This window comes from Podarcis pityusensis, assembly GCF_964106645.2.
Source record: "Podarcis pityusensis genome assembly, chromosome: 12".
Classification (NCBI taxonomy): Eukaryota; Metazoa; Chordata; class Lepidosauria; order Squamata; family Lacertidae; genus Podarcis; species Podarcis pityusensis.
The window spans coordinates 52,281,697-52,302,967 of NC_138037.1; the positions used below are offsets into that span (position 1 = coordinate 52,281,697).

Here is a 21,271-nt window from a genome sequence, read left to right on the forward strand (position 1 = left end):
CCTTTAAAGAGTGCGCAGCTTCTGCATGCTTTTTTGGGAGGTGGGGGAATTCCCCCATCTCCCGCAAAAGCCCACAGGAAGGAGAAGGGACTGACTCAGCCAGTCAGTCCCTTCTCCCTCCTTCGGGAAAAGCCCCCAAGAGCGGCGCACTCTTTAAAGGCTGCGCGGCTCCTGCGGGCTTTTCGACCCAGCTTGTGGGGATGGCGGTGGGGGGAAGCGCTGCTTTCCCCCACTGCCAGCCTCAAAGAGCAGACTCTCCTGGCTTCAGCGAAAGCAACGCGAAGCCTCCAGAGTGCAGGCTTCAGAGGCTTCCCGTTGCTATTGCTGAAGCCAAGGAGCCTGCATTCGCCCTATAGGACGCACACACATTTCCCCTTCGTTTTTGGAGGGGAAAAAGTGCGTCCTATAGGGCGAAAAATACGGTACTCTTCCCATGAAAAAGGATGACTATAACATCAAGCCCCTTAATTTAATAATAATAATAATAATAATAATAATAATAATAATAAATTACTTATACCCCGCCCAACTAGCTGGGTTTCTCCAGTCACTCTGGGCAGCTCCCAGCAGGATATTAAAAACATGATAAAACATCAAACATAAAAAATTTCCCTAAACAGCTCTGCCTTCAGATGTCTTCTAAAAGTCAAATAGTTGTTTATTTCCTTGACATCTGATGGGAGGGCATTCCACAGGGCGGGCGCCACTACTGAGAAGGCCCTCTGCCTGGTTCCCTGTAACCTCACTTCTCGCAGTGAGGGAACCGCCAGAAGGCCCTCAGAGCTGGACCTCAGTTTCCGGGCAGAACGATGGGGGTGCAGACGCTCCTTCAGGTATACTGGGCCAAGGCCGTTTAGGGCTTTAAAGGTCAGCACCAACACTTTGAATTGTGTTCGGAAACGTACTGGGAGCAAATGTAGGTTTTTCAGGACTGGTGTTATATGGTCTCGGTGGTCACTCCCAGTCACCAGTCGAGCTGCTGCATTCTGGATTAGTTGTAGTTTCCGAGTCAGCTTCAAAGGTAGCCCCAAGTAGAGCCCATTGCTGTTGCATGGGTCACGCTCTAATTTTGCTGTCTGGTAAGCGGAAAGTGTGCAAGTATTAGCACAGCCCAAGCCAGCATGACCTATGATCAGAGGACATCAAGAGAGCCACGCCAGTTTGGGCCACACATACTGCAGGCATCCCTGCTGTGAACTATATCAATTGTCTCTAACCTGGGGCCCTGCAAAAGCTTTGGACCAACGCCCACCAACCTGGCTAGGGCTGATGGGAGTTGGAGTCCAAAGCATCGGGGGGAGGGGGATAGGTTGGGGAAGGCCAAAGTATATTATCTGAAATGTTTAAGATAAATTAATATCACGAACATTATGCTGATTCTTTTTTGTTATCCGTTTTACCCATCAAAGATTTAAAGTTGCAGGTATCTGCCAAATGATGCATTAATTTAGATTTAGGCAATATTTTATTAAATAACGTGCCAGATTCCAGTCTCATTCCAATTTTCCAACAGAGTCCACACAGTTTACCCTGTCTTATACAAATGTATAGTTGGCTCACTGAACATTCATTGATATTTTCTATAATCTTTCTAATTGGTTAAGTAATGCTGGCATTTGGAATAATAATATTAACAGCATTGTTAGAGTAATTAAGGAAATGGAGAAGCTCTCCAAAGGATGTTATTTAATAAGATCCCAATATTCTGAAGCTTTCATCTTCAGAATGAGTTTAAAATAGTGCCCAAGAAATGCATTATTTGAAAATGGAGCTGAGTTAATTATTATTTCGATTTGGTTACAATTAAATAAAATAGTGGGTGTGTTATTTTAATTTATGCTGCAGATATTACTTACTTATTTATGTCCTTGTACTCACAATCCACCCTTCTTCCTCCCAGTGGGAGCCTGACCCCATTAGTAGAGGCATGATCCTGTTAACCTCTTATTTGATGTTCTCAGGCCCCAGAAAGCATTGAGAATTTGGCACGACAGCTCCAGAAAAACCATATATATAAACATTTTAACTGAATTCATAAATTGCCCCAGACATATTCCAAACCACATCCTGGTTCCAAGCTTGCTGGCTATATCTGCCTAAGCAATTCCCACTATAAAGTTTCACCAGTTCAATCTACTGCCACACACCCACCGAGATAAAACCACAAAGCCAAAGAACCAGTCTATTCCAAACTTAAAAATGGAAAGTGTCATGCTGGTGGTCAACAAAAGAGGTTTAAAGACTGTCTCAAGGCAAATATTTAAAAATGTAGTATAAACACCAACAATTGGGAAACACTTGCCTGCGAGTGCTCCAACTGGAGAACAGCCTTTACCAAAGGTGTCATGGGCTTTGAAGACACTCAAACTCAGGACAAAAGGGAGAAAAGTGCTAAGAGGAAGGCACGCTTGGCAAATCCACACCGTGATCAACTCCCACCCAGAAACTAATGTCCCCACTGTGGAAGGACGTGTGGATCCAGAATTGGCCTCCACAGTCACTTACAGACTCATTGTTAAAACCGTGTTTATGGAAGACAATCTTATTCGGCTACAAGTGATCTCCAAAGAAGAAGACAACTTTTCACATCTTCCAAGCACACTGCCAGCTGAGGTGGCCTTGTGACTGCCTGGTGCATTCTTTTCATATATGAGGGGCTCCATCTGAATGCTCTCCGCTTTTGGGACTCAACTTTTTAAAGCACCACCTCAAGCATGTGAAAAAGCTGCTTCACGTGCAAGTTTTGGACCTGCCATTGCCCTTTACATAGCTATGGCTGCCAGGGTTGAAAGTTAAGAGTTGGAGGGTGGGCAGATAGTTTGGTCGTGAAAATATTGTAGCTTGTCTGTGCAAAGGGGCAAGAGTAGTGGCTGTAAGTATAAAAATATAACAGGCAGACTCTTCATTCCAAACATTTTGCACCAAACCTGCTGTGTAGCATATGAGGCAGGAATATTTAGAAATTCTTTTTCTGCCTGTTGCCTTATCAGTTTCTCTCAGTTTAGGAAAGACACAATAAGGAATTTATCTGAACTTAATCTGTCATTCCCAGCCCCCTCCCATCACTCTAAGTTGCTGTCTTTTGTTCTTACTCTAGAAAACAAAGTCACAAAAGTATTAAATTGAGCAGGTGCTTTTTACGAAATTATTTTCTGGAGCTACATGTCTTTCCCTTTGTCTAAATGTAACAAAAGAAGCCCAAAGGGACCACCAAGTTAATGAGTGATTTAAGTCTACATGCATGCATATGGCTTTTATCTGTGCAGATTCCCACAGTCACAATGGGTGCAATGATCACACTTCTGTGATCTATGGTCAGAAATCAATGGGAAGTCACATCGGCATGTAATTTCTGACTACTTATTGTCATTACCCCAAAATCCACCAGTGACCAGGACCAGGCTCAGAGGCTACATTGCCATTGGCTGAGGGAAGCAACCGGGTTCCTGCTCTGAGTCCAAGTACAGGTGACCCACTAAAACTGAGACTGGCACCAACAGGCCACTGAACTGGATCCCACTGCACCAAGGTTCATAGAACCAGAGGAAGAACCCTTCGCAAATATTTCCCCTTAGGAACCAAGTGTCTCTGACACAACTTGCTAGTCCAGCACCACCAGGAACATACCAGGCAGGAGACCTTAGAGGGGAGGGGATGTGCTCATTTCCAAGCCACAGGGTTAGCTCTTTAAGGGTCTACGGTTCTCCAAGAGAAGAAGGGGAGCATTTGAGAGGTTGACTATGGGCACAGGCTCAAAAGCCTCAGCTCACCTCTTGTGCTAGTCAGAGCAAGAGGCTCACTTGGAGCTCTCCATGGTGCTGTGAGAACCAATCTGCTTTGCTTCCTCCCTCCCTCCCAACTGCGGATTCCCCCTAGAACCATAAACAGGACACTTATGGCCCAAGTGCATGGTTTAAGAGTCTTTGAAACATGACACTGGGCCACATGGAGCAATTCACATCTAAGTGCCTTTAACATGCCCAGTGTCTCATTTAAAATTGGCTCATTACAAACCAAACGTTCGTCTACTTGAATTATTTTTATTTATTAGAAGCTTTTTATTCTGTTCTTCAGTCCAGAGACTGCCAAGGCACCGAGAGTCTTTTGGAAAATTAAAAATTTATAAATTACAAATTAAAAGCAGTGATCACTAGAGATACCCGAATACAAAACTTTATGGAGTGACGAGCACTACAGCGGTGAGCTCCGTGGCTCAGGCAATACTAATAATGCTAATGATCTCCTGCTCCATTTCATTTCCTATCACATTTGCAGCAGCTCATATGTGCAAATGGAAATTTGAGAAGCAGCATGTCTTTCAGGGATTGAAGGGAAACCAGCCCTGCATTAGAAAGGGAGTGCGCACTCCGACAAATGTGTCGAACTCTTTCTGCCTTAATAGCGGGGATGATGACTAATACAAAAATGTGCAGCTAAATGCTTCATTCGAAGGATAAAACCACACCATTACCAGCCCACGCATAACCCCCCTCTTTTGCTGCAGAAGTGCAAGTTAATGGACTAAGCTTCCCACAGGCTGGAGAAATAAAACTGCAAAGAATCCAAAGTATGAACACCCTTTCAATGGGCTCCCCAATGTCTCTCCTAAGCTTTAGGCCACCACTGGTTTTCTCCCTGCAGATGGGAATGGAGGCAAAAGTGACAAGTCTGGGACCAGAGGAGAGTCGAGAGTTTGCACAAAGCTGAAAGCAGTAAAGCAAGCGTGTTTCACTGTTATACGTCATTTCCACACATTTTCATGCCAAACGTTTTTATGCCAGACAGTTTTCCTAGGAAGCAGGTTGGAGACAGAGGAAGATGGTCATCTGCATGCAACCGGGAGAGCAGTGATCCTGTCTCACTTGGTTTCCTCTTTAAATTAAGGAAACAGATCCTAAGCGAGAAAGAAGAAGCGGCCAAGGTCTTACCAACCTGGTGGAGCGCTCTATTGCAGGAGACCAGGGCCCTGCGGGACTTGACATCTTTCCGCAGGGCCTGTAAGACAGAGATGTTCCACCTGGCCTTCAGTCCAGGCCCTCTATGGGACCCTGTAAATTTCCTCTTTGGCCCTGTTATCAGCTCATGTGGGACCAACATGGATAGCTGGCCCTGATGAATACTTGAGGTTCCTGTCCCCTGTGGTTGTAATTCATGGGCAGTCATTTAATTTTTTTTTTTTTTATAGCAATTTATTAAGTTTTACAGTAAAAATAAACATAATAAACAATGTAACATTGATCTTAACATATTTTCACATTTTCTTTGGACTTCCTCACATCTCCCGCTCCCACTTTCATCGTTATAACGTTTTGTCAGCAATTTATCTTCTTATTTAAACTCTTATATCCCTTCTATATTTCATAATCTTATAATTCTCAGAAGGAGCTAAATTTCACAGTCTTACTTATTTTCTTAAAAACTTCTAAATTTAGTGGTGCTCAGTTATTTTGATCTAGCGTCTTGTTTAGCATTCACTCAAGTTACAATACTTTTGTAAATAGTTCTTAAATTTCTTCCAGTCCTCCTCAATCCTCTCTTCTCCCAGGTCACGGATTCTGCCGGTCATTTCAGCCAGTTCCATGTAGTCTATCAGTTGTATCTGCCATTCTTCCAGTGTGGGTAGATCTTGAGTTTTCCAATGTTTTGCGAGAAGTATCCTTGCTGCTGTTGTTGCATACATAAAGAATGTCTGATCCTTCTTTGCCACCCCTTGGCCGACAATACCCAAAAGGAAAGCCTCTGGTTTCTTAGTGAAGGTATATTTAAATACCTTTTTCAGTTCATTATAAATCATTTCCCAGAACGCCTTCACTTTAGGGCAAGTCCACCAGAGGTGGAAGAACGTTCCCTCGCACTCTTTGCATTTCCAACACTTATTATCAGACAGGTGGTAGATTTTGGCAAGTTTGACTGGGGTCATATACCATCTATAAATCATTTTCATTACATTTTCTTTCAGAGCGTTACATGCAGTAAATTTCAATCCATTACTCCACAACCTCTCCCAGTCCTCAAACATGATATTATGCCCAATGTCCTGTGCCCACCTTATCATAGCCGATTTAACCGTTTCATCTTGTGTATTCCATTTCAACAGCAAGTTATACATCCTAGAAAGTACCTTAATCTTTGGTTCTAACAATTCTGTTTCTAATTTCGATTTCTCCCCCTGGAACCCTAGTTTCTTATCATTTTTAAAAACTTCTTTAATCTGAGCGTAATGTAACCAATCTCGCACTTTGTCTTTCATTTTCTCCAAACTCTGCAATTTCCAATTGTCTCCATCTTTTTCTAGTATTTCCCAATATTTTGGCCATTTAGCCTCCATATTGGGTCTTTTTCGGGCCTTGGCTTCCAAAGGTGAAAGCCACCTTGGTGTTTTATTTTCCAGCAAGTCTTTATATTTTGTCCAGACATTAAACAATGATTTTCTGACAATATGGTTCTTAAAGGCCTTATTTGCTTTAACCTTGTCATACCATAAATATGCATGCCATCCAAAAGCATTGTTAAACCCTTCCAGATCCAACACATCAGTGTCCTCAAGAAGTAGCCAGTCTTTTAGCCAGCAGAACGCTGCGGCTTCATAATACAACTTTAAGTCTGGCAGGGCAAAGCCCCCTCTTTGTTTTGCATCAGTTAATATCTTAAACTTAATTCTGGGCTTTTTGCCATGGGCAGTCATTTAATTTTATCCTGATTCTAATTTTTAAGCTGTATTTTAATCAATTGTTTGATTGTGTTTTGATGTATTAGATATTTGATGCTAGCCGCCCTGAGCCTGGTCTTTGCCAGGGAGGACGGGGTATAAATAAAAATTTACTTACTACTAATTTACTTACTTACACCCAGCACCACACATGGAAGGAGTGAACCTGCTCCTCAGTGGCCATGCGTGGCTTTTGAGGCACCAGAGGCAACTGAGCATATTGATTTCTGCATGCCTGATGATGATGTTCAATCATTTTTAAATAGCACCATTTATTTCTTCAATTTATTTATGAATCACTTTCCATGAAACATCCCAAAGCAATTTAACGATAAAACACCAGCAGTAAAAAAACATGTGCACAACGGCCTCAATTCAGACCTGGTGCCTCCAAGGGGATGTGGGAAATATTTCTGCCTGAAACGGTGAGGAGCTGCTGCCCGGCAGGAAGTGATGACAATACAATTGTACCTTGGATCTCAAACGCCTTGGCTCCCGAACAGATTGGCTCCCAAACAATTAAAACCCAGAAGTGAGTGTTCCTGCTTTCAAACGTTCTTTCAGAAGCTTCCTGCAGCCAATCAGAAGCCACGCCTTGGTTTCCAAATGTTTTGGAAGTCAAACGGATTTCTGGAACAGGTTCCGTTCGACTTCCAAGGTACGACTGTACTGAACTCGACAGACTAACAGTCTGACTTGCTATAAGGCAGCTTCCTCTGTTCCTACGATTAATTTGTCCCAATGGTTTTAATGGAGCATTGCTCATCTGGCTTCCTGGCACTGAGGGCAGAGCCAACCCAATATCCCTGCTGGTGTGCCCAGACCATGCTGAGCTCCCCTCAACCCTTCGTGGTAACCAGCAGCAACATTTGCTACTGGGAAGCCAGGTGGGCAATGTCATCCTTCTTCAACTGTCCCTCTAACTGATGCTGAATTTGTCGGATTTAGCATGGATCCAGCACAACACCACACATTGCAAGAAGCTGCATGTAGCCCTGAAAGTCAGGTTTGTGGAGGCAGCTCCCAGCCAGGGGTCCTCCTTTCGGCCACCAGAGGAGAGCAGAGAGGGTTCAGCGCACCACACCTAGCTTCAAATCTCTTTCAGGAGGCTCGTCTTCCACACAAGGCTACCACAATCAGGGTGAGGACCCAGTCGTGAAAGATCAGCAGTAGCCACAACTCCGCAAGGAGATAAAGGAAATTCTGAGGGAGCTATTGTACTTTAGGGTCAACGTGAACTTTTATCTGCCATATTTATTTCCGGACAGATTACAGTATCAATAAAATGCTAAAATACAAACATTAACCATCAAATAGCTCAGGGGTCAGCAAACTTTTTCAGCAGGGGGCCAGTCCACTGTCCCTCAGACTTTGTGGGGGGACAGACTATATTGGGGGGAGGAGGAATGAACAAATTCCTATGCCCCACAAATAACCCAGAAGTGCATTTTAAATAAAAGCACACATTCTACTCATGTAAAAACACCAGGCAGGCCACACAAATAACACAGAGATGCATTTTAAATAAAAGGACACATTCTACTCATGTAAAAACACCAGGCAGGCCACACAAATAACACAGAGATGCATTTTAAATAAAAGGACACATTCTACTCATGTAAAAACACGTTGATTCCTGGACCATCCGCAGGCTGGATTTAGAAGGAGATTGGGCCGGATCCAGCCCCCAGGCCTTAGTTTGCCTTCCCATGAAATAGCCAGTCATAGCCAATAATTTGGCCAGTGTCTGCAATTTTTTTAGATATATTAGGACAGTGCAAGCAAGTATGTAGCAGAAACTACACAGGTGAGATTTCAGGTGATAACAGAAGCGGAATTTGAGTTGCCTTTCACAAAATGACTGTTTAACAAGGTGTTTTAATTACACACACACAACGTCCCATTTAGAAACAGTGGGGGTGAAGTGATTTGAAGGCTGGTCTTAGACCAGGGAAACCTATATACAGATCTCTACTCAATTACTGAATAAACGTGCACCAGTAACTACCATTGCAGATATGTTTCCAGGATAAAAGCAGTGAGGTGACATATGCTGGCATCATTAGAGCAAGGTCAGGATCAAAATGTAATAAATATAAATCTATTTAAAAGAAAAGTAGTTACATCCGTGGAACTCTCAAGCTCTTGAGCTGAAGGTCAAAAGTGAAATTTAAATGAAAAATAATGGCATTGGTGAAACTCTTAACCTTTTGACCTTAAATTTCACCCCACCCCAGCAGTGCTCTCTTGCTCCAGTGCAGGAAATACTTCAGAAACAACACAGGCATGTTCTTACATCTATAATGCTGTTCCAGGAGATGTATGTATGTATCTGGATGTATTATCTATTATTACTTTGTGCCCTCTAGTGGCGTTTCAATGCTTCGTTCTTAACATGAATGTTCTGGCATTTCACTGGGTGTAAATGCAAATCTGAAACAGTCAGAACCTACTGCTATCCATAGGCCAGAATAATACGTTGCTGGCCAAACAGCACTTCTAAACCCCTGGCCACTGCTTCTCTTCCTGCAAAACAACAGCAGTCAGAGCTGGCCCAAGACATTTTGCTGCCTGAAGCAGTAGACAATATTGCACCCTTCCTCCCATTCCATGTCTGAAAGTTGACAGGATTGGCAACCAAATCAAACTTCAACAGTGGCTATAGTCTTCTGCACACTGATGCAGGTTGAATATAGTGTCATTCGGCAGAGCCTAGCTGCACTGGACTGTAAATATTCTCCAGCTGAACCAACTTTCAACACTAGTATGGGTCAGTGGACTCCTAAGTTAGCCAAGGGGCCCCATGCAGCTGCTCCAGGACCATCCCAAGACATTTTGCCTGAGGCAGAAACAAGATGGTGCCTCTCACCAACTCCATATACAGAAACTCACTACACTGGTTGTTACTTCAACACTGGCAATGGGATAGCATCCTGGTTAATATTATGTCTGCACTTCCAATGCCTTCCCTCCAAACCTCTCATCAACCAACACACATGCTCAACAGAGTGTCACTCAATGCACTAAGCAATAATGTTGTCGTTTTCAAAATTTTGCTGATAGCCAAACTCTCAGTACTGTCAAATCACAAAAAAACAACCTTGGTACAGTAGCATAGTGCTTTCCTTGAAAAATTTAAAAACACATATACTGAAGTAAAATCCATACATTAAAAGCTCATCAAAGATAATATGCCTATGAGTCAGAAAAAAGGTGTTACTGGTGTAGAAGGGGAAACCTATTACAGAACAGTGTTATACAGTACCGATCTTTACAATATTGAAAGTGTTTCTAATCTCCCATTTTCTATTGTTCCAGTAAGTTCAAGTTCCTTTCTGAATTGTGTTTTTGCATTGTCCTTTCTTGTGCCTTCAAAAATGCTATTTCAACATCGCAGTCCAGCTCTCCCAACATATATCACCCAGTGAGAGTAATATTTAACTTTCCGGGCCTGCAATTGCATTCTTATAAAATAACAGGATTTACTATGAAATCCTTCAGATGGCAAATTTCACAAATGATCTGATAGCTCTGCTAGTCGTGTAGCATTTGTATCTTTCTAGATTGCAATGTAAGAAAAATTTATGGTTGGCAGCCATAAATTTTAGTGCACTAATATTTTTGTTTTCGCAAGGGCACTGGAGAGTCATCTGTTGTAAGAGTTATCCCATTCAACCCTGAGACTTCAACGTGCTGATGATTAAGAAAGATCAAGCTTAAGTACGGCACATCTATATCGGCCAAACCTGAATGAGGTTTTCACAAGCGCTTCGGGACTCTCCACCGCTGGCAGCTCCTCTGCTAAGATTTCTTCTGGAGGTCTTGGGTCAAAGACGATGGTTGGCTTCTGTTTTTCCTTAAGATTCCCTGTAAGCCCACCAATAATGGTATTCCACAGACAGTTCTGAGATTTCGACCCTGGGCGGAAGAGAAGACAACCGATATGAAAACTCGCCCTTCAGAAAACTGAAGACAAGTAGTACAGTGGTACCTCAGGTTAAGTACTTAATTCGTTCCGGGGGTCCGTATTTAACCTGAAACTGTTCTTAACTTGAAGCACCACTTTAGCTAATGGGGCCTCCTGCTGCTGCTGCGCCGGCATCCTGAAGCAAAATTCTTAACCTGAAGCACTATTTCTGGGTTAGCAGAGTCTGTAACCTGAAGCGTATGTAACCCGAGGTACCACTGTAAATAGTCCTTCGGCTTTTGCCCATGCAAAATCTCACGCTGTGCCAATGGTTAGTCTCATTCTTAACCCTGGAGAGAGGGAAAGGGATCTAATATTCAAGTTGTTGTTCATTTTATTTATTTATTAAATTCATAAGCCAACCTTCACCACAAGATCTCAGGGCAGTTCACAGAATAAAAACAAGGTGAAAACACAAGTAAATAGTTAAAACAGAAACAACAAAACAATACCCCCCCCCTTCCCACAAACACATTTAAAAGGCTGTGAATATTAATCAGCCCAAGGCCTGGTCGAAGAGGAATGTTTTTGCCTGGCGCCTAAAAGGATGTAATTAAGACGCCACTTTATATTTTAAAGAAACAAATCTCAAAGTGTCCTACAACATGTTAAAAGATCAAATAAGACCATCCAAAATAAAACATTCCTGAAGGAAGTCCAATATAAATTATACATTCAATGCAACATAATTAACAGGCAACTGAAATATTATCTTAAAGATTTCAAAATGAAGCACTGCAAAGGAGGGCAGCTACAGAATGCACATGTAACGCAGGAAAATGAACCAAATCATAACAATCTTAAAGATTTCAAAAGAAAACATTACCAAAAAAGGTCAGATAGGAAGTGCACATTTTAAAAAGCATAATTACCAATGGAATAAAATATTATCATAAGCATATAGCGTGTCTGCTGCTGTTGCTGCCAATCCTGCCAATGGTGGCTCATGGCAGGCTGCCGCTATGGAAGCTCAAGCTCAGTGACCTGGGTCTGCACTAAGAGAAAGACAATATGGTTTTTGGCCTCTTCTGCAGTCTTCGTTTTTGTAGCTGGAGTCAGTCCGGGCCCCACTCTCCCAAGCCAGGTAGAAAAAGGTCTGCAAGGCAAGGAGCAGGTCTTGCAGGATACACAGCCAAGAGAGCCCTCCTCCTTAGGCTCAGTGTTGCCACTTGTGAAACTCAGCAAGGAGGAAAATGAATTGGCCCTTCCTATCACTGGTTCTGGCACCAGTTGGTCTCCTGGCCCTACCAATCTCAGTGGGCACAAACGACCACTGCACTTGAATAAATAAAACAGTGGCTTGGAAGAGTATCATATATTGAGGTTGAACCCTGACAAGACAGAAGTACTGTTTTGGGGGGACAGGGGGCGGGCAGGTGTGGGGGACTCCCTGGAACTGAATGTGCCGCAGAAGGACCAGGTGCGCAGCCTGGGAGTCATTTTGGACTCACAGCTGTCCATGGAGGCGCAGGCCAATTCTGTGTCCAGGGCAGCTGTTTACCAGCTCCATCTGGTACGCAGGATGAGACCCTACCTGTCCGCAGACTGTCTTTGCAGAGTGGTGCATGCTCTAGTTATCTCCCGCTTGGACTACTGCAATGCGCTCTATGTGGGGCTACCTTTGAGGGTGACCCAGAAAATGCAATTAATCCAGAATGCGGCAGCTAGACTGGTGACTGGGAGCGGCCACCGAGACCACATAACACCGGTCTTCAAAGACCTACATTGGCTCCCAGTACGTTTCCAAGCACAATTCAAAGTGTTGGTTCTGACCTTTAAAGCCCTAAACAGCCTCGGTCCAGTATACCTGAAGGAGTGTCTCCACCCCCATTGTTCTGCCTGGACACTGAGGTCCAGCTCCGAGGGCCTTCTGGCAGTTCCCTCACTGCAAGAAGTGAAGTTACAGGGAACCAGGCAGAGGGCCTTCTCGGTAGTGGCGCCCACCCTGTGGAATGCCCTCCCATCAGATGACAAAGAAATAAACAACTATCTGACTTTTAGAAGACATCTGAAGGCAGCCCTGTTTAGCGAAGTTTTTAATGACTAATGTTTTAATGTATTTTTAATATTTTATTGGAAGCCGCCCAGAGTAGCTGGGGAAACCCAGCCAGATGGGTGGGGTATAAATAATTTATTTTTATTATTATTAAAAGAGCTCATGAAGAACGTTTTTTTGAAAAAGGAAAAAAGCAGCTTGTGACCCTTTTCTTCTGGAAAGACAGCCAGAAATCACTTGCAGCATGAAACCAAAATGCTTGTTATGTTGTTGTTGTTTAGTCGTGTCCGACTCTTCGTGACCCCATGGACCAGAGCACGCCAGGCACTCCTGTCTTCCACTGCCTCCCGCAGTTTGGTCAAACTCATGCTGGTAGCTTCGAGAACACTGTCCAACCATCTCGTCCTCTGTCGTCCCCTTCTCCTTGTGCCCTCCATCTTTCCCAACATCAGGGTCTTTTCCAGGGAGTCTTCTCTTCTCATGAGGTGGCCAAAGTATTGGAGCCTCAGCTTCAGGATCTGTCCTTCCAGTGAGCACTCAGGGCTGATTTCCTTAAGAATGGAGAGGTTTGATCTTCTTGCAGTCCATGGGACTCTCAAGAGTCTCTTCCAGCCTGCCGTGGCAAAGGGGCTTGATAACTCAAAGAAGCTATGAACTATGCTGAGCAGGGCAGCCAAGATGCTTCTTATAACTGTAGTCAATAACTATTTTGGTTTTTAGCTAGATATTTGCGAATTGATATCATGTATTCTATTAATATTTGTGTTCCATGTTGTAAATCTCCCTGTGGTCTTTGGGCGAAGGGCCGTATATACCTTTAATAAAAATGAAATGAAAATGAAATGAAATGCATGGAAATTGCAGATTATAAATCCCACAAGGTTTTTGAAATGTGGAATTTTAGCTTATTCTTCTTTCAAGAAAAACACGTTCAGTTGTCTGAGATCATTCCACTTTGCTGTCCCAGGGGGGCTGCCTTCTCCTGCTGCAATTACCGTTCGTGCTTTTTGCTTCAGTTAACGTTCAGCGTCTCTCACTCAAAGCTCCTCTCATAATGGGAGCAAATGGGAAATACATCCCTGGGAGCCGAGATTTGTCGCTGCCATCCTCTTATTATGGAGAAGCTCGACTTGGATGTGACATTCGCTCTTCCACTTCGATCCTGCGTGGAAGAACTCAGGGGGAAAGCAGGGTCAGGAGAGAGAAAGATTTCTTTTTCTTTCTTTTTAATCTTTATTGATTTTATACAACGAATCACAGCTGTAACTCTCCAACAGTAGTGTAAATAAAAGAAGTAAAAAATAAAATAAAAAGTTGGGAAGAAGGCAAAGTTATTCCCATATTAAGACTTCCCTCCTCCCCAACCTGGCTTCTGTACATTTCTATATCAACTGCATATTAGACAGCATCTATTTTGCGATTATCCAATACAGTGGTGCCTCGCAAGACGAAATTAATTCGTTCCGCGAGTTTTTTCGTCTTGCGGTTTTTTCGTCTTGCGAAGCACGGTGTCGGAAAAGTTTTGGAAAAGCTTCAAAAATCACCAAAGTCTTCAAAAACCTCAAAAAAGGCTACCACACCGCGTGCTATGAGTTGCTCCTCGAAGTCAAGTCGCAACTGTATTAACGGTTTTAAGAAAAAGGAAACAAACTTGCAAGACGTTTCCGTCTTGCGAAGCAAGCCCATAGGGAAAATCGTCTTGCGAAGCAACTCAAAAAACCAAAAACCCTTTCGTTTTGCGAGTTTTCCGTCTTGCGAGGCATTCGTCTTGCGAGGTACCACTGTACTTCCAATAATTATATCACATTACAGGAGTCATTCAAAGCCGGCCAAAGATTTTACATGTTTAGAGTGATCTTTTAAATACTGCATGTATTTATCCCATCCTCTGTTAAATTTTGGATCTTCTCGATTCCTAACTTTCCCTGTCAATCTTGCCATCTCAGCGGACTCAGATAATTTCGTCTGCCATTCCATTTTTGTCGGTATGTTCTAGGAGAGAGAAAGATTTCATCCGGGGGCAGGAAGGGAGATGGATGAAACAGTTAAATAGAAATGGCATTCCCAGCTTTGCAATTTCAGAATTTGAGGCATGAGCCCTATTTATGCAGATAAGGAAGGTGAAGTAAAATAATAATAATAATAATAATAATAATAATAATAATAATAATAATTTTTATTTATACCCCACCCTCCCCAGCCAAGACCGGGCTCAGGGCAGCTAATTTAATGAACATAAAGTCTTGTGCAAAATGGCTGCCTATCCTCTGGGAGCAACACTGGCTAGCAGGTTGGTCTTTGGGGAACTAATAGGCCAGCAGCTGGGGACTGGCAGGTTTTTTAGCCATCTGTTTATTTGAATTCTGTTGTTATATCCTTTCTGTAAACCTCTTTGAGATGTTTTACAACCACACAGGTGTATAGTTTTTTTACAAAATTAATAAATAATAAGTAAAATAAAATCATTCAGCATTCAACTGCCTGCCAAACTTACAAGATCACTTTTTTGGTCAACTTTTCATGCTCAGTCTTATGTGAGTCATTCTATCCGCTGAAAGAATTTAACAGGGCAAAATCCAGAGAGCTCTTTGTGGTGCGCTTCATCGTTTGCAATCTTATGCCATTTCAAAAGTAACTTTCACTGGATCTTCAACAGATGTTGTTAAAAAAAATTTAAAAGCCTCAATGTGCATGTGAAATGAATAATTCACATTATTTGCATTGTGGCAGCATTTCCTTCTAAGCCACAGCGTGCTAAATATGGTTCCACTGCCACCATGTGGCGATATGGGAATACTGCACCCTAAACTGAACAATTTGCAGAGGGTGAGCCCTGCTAGTTTTTTTGCACAAAAATAGTGATGAGTCTTGTGGCGCCTTAAAGACTAACAAATTTACTACGGCAAAAGCTTTTGTGGACTTCAGTCCACTTCATTATTTGCATGAAGTGTCATCCTGAGTAGCAGGTACATAATATTCATGGTTGGTGGGGGGGTTACAGACACTACAAGTGTCCCTCTTTTCCAGGGACAGTCCTGGACTTTCAGAATCCATCCCCAGTTCTGATTTGATCCCAGAATGTCCCACTTTTCCTTAAAAGGTAAACGACCCCTGACAGTTAAGTCCAGTCACGAACAACTCTGGGGTTGCAGCGCTCATCTCGCTTTACTGGCCGAGGGAGCCAGCGTTCGTCTGCAGACAGTTTTTCCAGGTCATGTGGCCAGCATGACTAAGCCACTTCTGGCGAACCAGAGCAGCGCATGGAAACGCCATTTACCTTCCCGCTGGAGTGGTATCTCTTTATCTACTTGCACTTTGATGTGCTTTCGAACTGCTAGGTTGGCAGGAGCAGGGACCGAGCAACGGGAGCTCACCCCGTCGCGGGGATTTGAACCGCCAGCCTTCTGATCGGCAAGTCCTAGGCTCAGTGGTTTAGACCACAGCGCCACCCGCATCCCTAGCACTGCCTGCATCCTTTCCTTAGGACAGCCCTACTTTTATCGGAGAAATGTTACAGGGTATTGACCCCTGAGCCAAGGAGATAAGTACAGTGGTACCTCCGGTTACATACTCTTCAGGTTACAGACGCTTCAGGTTACAGACTCCACTAACCCAGAAATATTACCTTGGGTTAAGAACTTTGCTTCAGGCTGAGAACAGAAATCGTGCAGCAGCACACAGTGGCAGCGGGAGGCCTCATTAGCTAAAATGGTACCTCAGGTTAAGAACAGTTTCAGGTTAAGAACGGACCTCCGGAACGAATTAAGTTCTTAACCCGAGATACCACTGTAACTATATCACCTTTAGAAGACATCTGAAGGCAGCTTTGTAGTGGGAAGTTTTTTAGTGTTTAATGTTTTCATATGTTTTTATATATACTGGAAGCCCCCCAGACTGGCTGTGCTAACCCAATCAGCTGGGTGGGGTAAAAAAATTTAAAATTATGAGGTTATAAACAGTAAGGTCATAAGAATAAGAAATGAAGAAAATTGCAGATGATGGTCCTACGAAACAGTAGTTGATAATGAAGGCATCCTGGGAATTAACATACATAGTGTGATTTATTTTTATTTTTAAATCTATTGTGCCAATTCAAACCACAAGTGATAGCACAGAACCTCTTTCTGTATTACGATCCAGTGATTTCAAATCACACTTTCCCTTTTAAAAAAATATCTTGCCAAAATGTTTCTGTACCACCTTTCATACACAAAAGCAAGGAAGTGTACAAAAAAGCAGAAGTACAAAAGAATTACATTTAAGAATTTTTTTTTAGGGATCTGCAAGGTCAATGGCAAATAAGTTTAGAAGAAAGCAAATCCTCAGGAAATGGATGGGCTTTCAGCAAGTGTTTTGAAGATCGTAAGCTCAAGGATGCTCTGCTCTGCGTGCTCTGAGATTCCTTCTTTGTGCTTTAAATCCACATACTTATTAATTCTTCACTAATCTCAAACTGAGCGTGCCAAATATATTTAGTGTACATCGCCTTGAGATGATCGCTTAGAAGGCAATTAATAAATCAATGATGATGATAATGATGATCAATGGTAAAAATAGGGGCTAGGTAGGGGAATAGGGGAAGGTGGAATCCAGGAAAATACTGGAATTTCTCCCAATAGTGGAGGCATCTTGCTCACAAAGGGACCTGCTGGCATGACTGCAGAAAGAGGGGAAGAAGGAAAGAGTACAGTTAAGGAGAAGGAAGTGGAAATTGCTCATTTGTCTGACATGTTCCTTTGCAGGGAGTTCTAGCGCACTGATCTGCACAACTTTCAGGAAGCAAACTGACAAAACTCAGCTACTTACGAGCAAATCTTGAAAGGGGCCGAGCATTCTTGTCCCCCGTCTCGTTTGCAACTGAAAGACAAAATGCAGCTCTTATTTAAAATGCATATATTGCAAGCATCACTAAGGCACACCTCACAGCCCCCTGCACTTTTAACCCTTTGGGGTTGCTTCCAGAAGCATTGCCAAGACATCTGCTTGTACAACACCAACTCCCCTTCTGTGCACCCTCAAAATCTGCCCCAGATGCCTCTGGAACAGATTTCAGGGGAGGAGAGGAAACTGAAAGTCCCATTGTGCAAGAGGAACTCCATTTGCACAGGGTCAGATTCTATCCTTGGAATTAAAATCTAGATAGATGATAGCTAGATAGCTAGATAGATAGATAGATAGATAGATGATTGATAGATAGATAGATAGATAGATAGATAGATAGATAGATAGATGATAGATAGATGATAGATAGATAGATAGATAGATAGATAGATGATAGATAGATAGATAATGAACATTTATAACTAAATTAATGCACTTTTTTATATACAAAACCAAATAAGACAAGACAATTTTTAAACCATTATTCATTATAATAACTTCATCATAATAACCATCATTATAATGTCATAATAAAAGCATTCCATGCAGCAGAAGGAAGGGAACTCTAAAGTTCAGGGGTGGCAACAGAAAAGGCAACAGAAAAAATCAATTCTGAGTCACAGCTAAACAGCAGCTCATGGGGTGTTAGTGCTACAAATAAGTTTTCTCTGATTATCTATATCAGCTTCCACCAACCTGGTGCCCTCCAGGCTGTAACTCTCGACAGAAGCCTAGCCAGCCATTCTGGCTGGAAGTTGATGGGAACTGTGGTGCAGGTTGGCAAATGCTAATCTAAGTAATCTAACAAGACTATCATGCTTCTGAGCACTTTGCAGGAACATACGCTGGTGTGCTTTGATTTATTTGGCTGTGGACCAGAGGAAAAATCCTGTTGCATTCTCCCTACTTCCACAAGTAGAGAAAAGCTCCTGGGGTAGCGGTACCTGGGTTTAGCTGGAGACTCTTGGTGTTTGGTAATAGTTCTGTTACGGATAAATGAGATTATCAGCCCTCTTTTATTGTCTATTCCAGGTCTCCCAACCACTGCCACAGTGTTCTTTCTCTTGGCAGATCAAGATAACAGCAAAGGTTGCAAGGTTTTTAGCTGGGGCAATCAGAATAAGAGCCACTATTTGACTATTGATTCAAAACCCTAAAACAGGGGTCAGCAAACTTTTTCAGCAGGGGGCCGGTCCACTGTCCCTCAGCCCATGTGGTGGGCCAGACTATATTTTGAAGGGGAAAAAAACAATGAACGAATTCCTATGCCCCACAAATAACCCAGAGATGCATTTTAAAGAAAAGGACACATTCTACTCATGTAAAAACAGGCTGATTCCCGGGCCGTCCGCAGGCTGGATTTAGAAGGTGATTGGGCCGGATCTGGGCCCCGGGCCTTAGTTTGCCTACCCATGCCCTAAGATGTATTGTATTTTATATAATTGACTTTTTATTTCTATTCTTTGTATATTGTATTGTTGCTTTATTGCTATGGCCGATGACTGACGCAAATAAAGATTCATTCATTCATTTATTCATTCATTCTGTTACTGATAAATAAATAAGATGGAAACAAGCTGCCTAATCACTCCTAGCAGAAACAAAACCCACGACTGCACATCAGATCATCAGCGAGAGGTATCTGCCTCCAAGATGCTAGCAGCCTTCACCTGATCTTGTTCTCACAACTGCAAGTACACACAGGGAGAAAGCTGTCCCTTGCCTTTCATTGGAGAGTTTGTCACTTTGCCTTTCCCCATTCAGAACATTCCAGAGAGATGTCAATGATCCCTTTTCTATAGATCCCATTAGGCGGCACCCGCTGTCTATTAAAGAACATTAACTCATCATTCTAGCTCATTAGCACTCTTTTATCCAAGGCCACTTCCTGAAGACCTGCTTAATGAGCACTCAGTCTGATTTCTTTGCAGAGAGATGAAATGCTGGGAAGTCCCGAATGAGCAGTTACTTTGATTCCTTCGCAGGAAGGTTAGACGACCATCGCATCAAGGAAGCATCATTCCACACTTTCTGGTGATAAGATTAAATAACTAACCATCTGCCCCTTATCCAACAGCCTCCACAATTTCCCAAGGTGCTCTCTGAAGCCTCCTTAGATAGTGTGATGTTAAAGCTCCAAGCATGAGGGTACTAAAATAGAAAGAGACTCCACCATGTTTAAAGGTAAAGGGACCCCTGACCATTAGGTCCAGTCGTGGAAGACTCTGGGGTTGCGGTGCTCATCTCGCTTTATTGGCCAAGGGAGCCGGCATACAGCTTCCGGGTCATGTGGCCAGCATGACTAAGCCGCTTCTAGCAAACCAGAGCAGCGCATGGAAACGCCATTTATGGCAGGAGCAGGGACAAGCAACGGGAGCTCATCCCGTCGCAGGGATTTGAACCACCGACCTTCTGATCGACAAGCCCTAGGCTCTGTGGTTTAACCCACAGCGCCACCCGCGTCCCTCCACCATATTTAGGCAACAATTAAAGAATTCACTAAGATGGGGGGGGATATGCAGCGACGTAGCTAGCCGCTCGGGTGCCGGGTGCTGGGGCGTGTCCTGCTGTTGGGGGCGGGGCAATCTGCCCATGGGGGCGGGGTGAGCCTCTTCGATGCTTGGAGCCTCTGTAGGGTAGCTGAGGCAGAGGCAGTTGTTGTTTAGTCGTTTAGTCGTGTCCGACTCTTCGTGACCCCATGGACCAGAGCACGCCAGGCACTTCTGTCTTCCACTGCCTCCCGCAGTTTGGTCAAACTCATGCTGATAGCTTCGAGAACACTGTCCAACCATCTCGTCCTTTGTCGTCCCCTTCTCCTTGTGCCCTCCATCTTTCCCAACATCAGGGTCTTTTCCAGGGAGTCTTCTCTTCTCATGAGGTGGCCAAAGTATTGGAGCCTCAGCTTCAGGATCTGTCCTTCCAGTGAGCACTCAGGGCTGATTTCCTTAAGAATGGATAGGTTTGATCTTCTTGCAGTCCATGGGACTCTCAAGAGTCTCCTCCAGCACCATAATTCAAAAGCATCAATTATTCAGCAATCAGAGCAGAGGCAGTAGGCAGATACAAGTCCCACGCTGCCCTTTCAGGCAGCGCAGAACCTGCAGGCACCTAAGCCACCACATCACTCCTAAAAAGTTTCGTGAGCCTAATTTTTTTAAACTAATTTTGTCACACACACCCCTCAGTGATGACATTTGGGGTAGACCACACACCCCTTCCTCCACCACTGGGGATATGGAGTTTTAAAAGACAGGCAATGCATAAATTGCAGAAGACTCTTCAGGAGCAAAATGACAAAATAAAGAGGATCAAAATGCAATCCACTATCCCTGGACTAAACAGCCCCAAAACCAGGCTCTCAGGATAATCTTACTCTGAAGTAGCAGCCCTTCTTCCTTTCTTTGCCTCTCCCCAGGTACACAAAGTTTGCCTATCATGTTGAGATTCACAGTGAACTGCCTGCCTCCTGACTGGCTAACCAAACAGATAGACTTCCTATATTTTTTCATGAAAAAATATATTTTTTCATATTTTTTCATATTTTTTCATGAAAAAATATGGTTCCAGAATTGAAATATTAATAGAGAATGTGTAAAACGTGCAGGGGTAAGCAAGAAAATAATAATTATTAAATTATAACAACACAACAAGAAGGAAGAAGTAAAATATTGAGATCACACATGGGTGAAGGGAAGTGGGGGGTATATGGGAACCTATA

General features: G+C 43.2%; 1 protein-coding gene across 3 annotated transcripts in view; it reads right to left on the reverse strand.

Annotated features, from left to right (window-relative positions):
- The window catches only part of PDE1C (phosphodiesterase 1C), a 272,866-nt gene that overhangs the window by 210,034 nt on the left and 41,561 nt on the right, over positions 1-21,271 (reverse strand). For all 3 annotated transcript variants that reach the window (XR_013978371.1, XM_080975857.1, XM_080975856.1), the window contains exons 2-3: positions 17,479-17,529; positions 10,456-10,627 (exon numbers count right to left, since the gene is read on the reverse strand). Coding sequence is in view for 2 of the 3 variants with exons in the window: in XM_080975857.1 (XP_080831983.1) it covers positions 10,456-10,627; positions 17,479-17,529 (223 nt within the window). In the remaining variant the exon portion in view is untranslated. The remainder of the gene's footprint in view (positions 1-10,455; positions 10,628-17,478; positions 17,530-21,271) is intronic.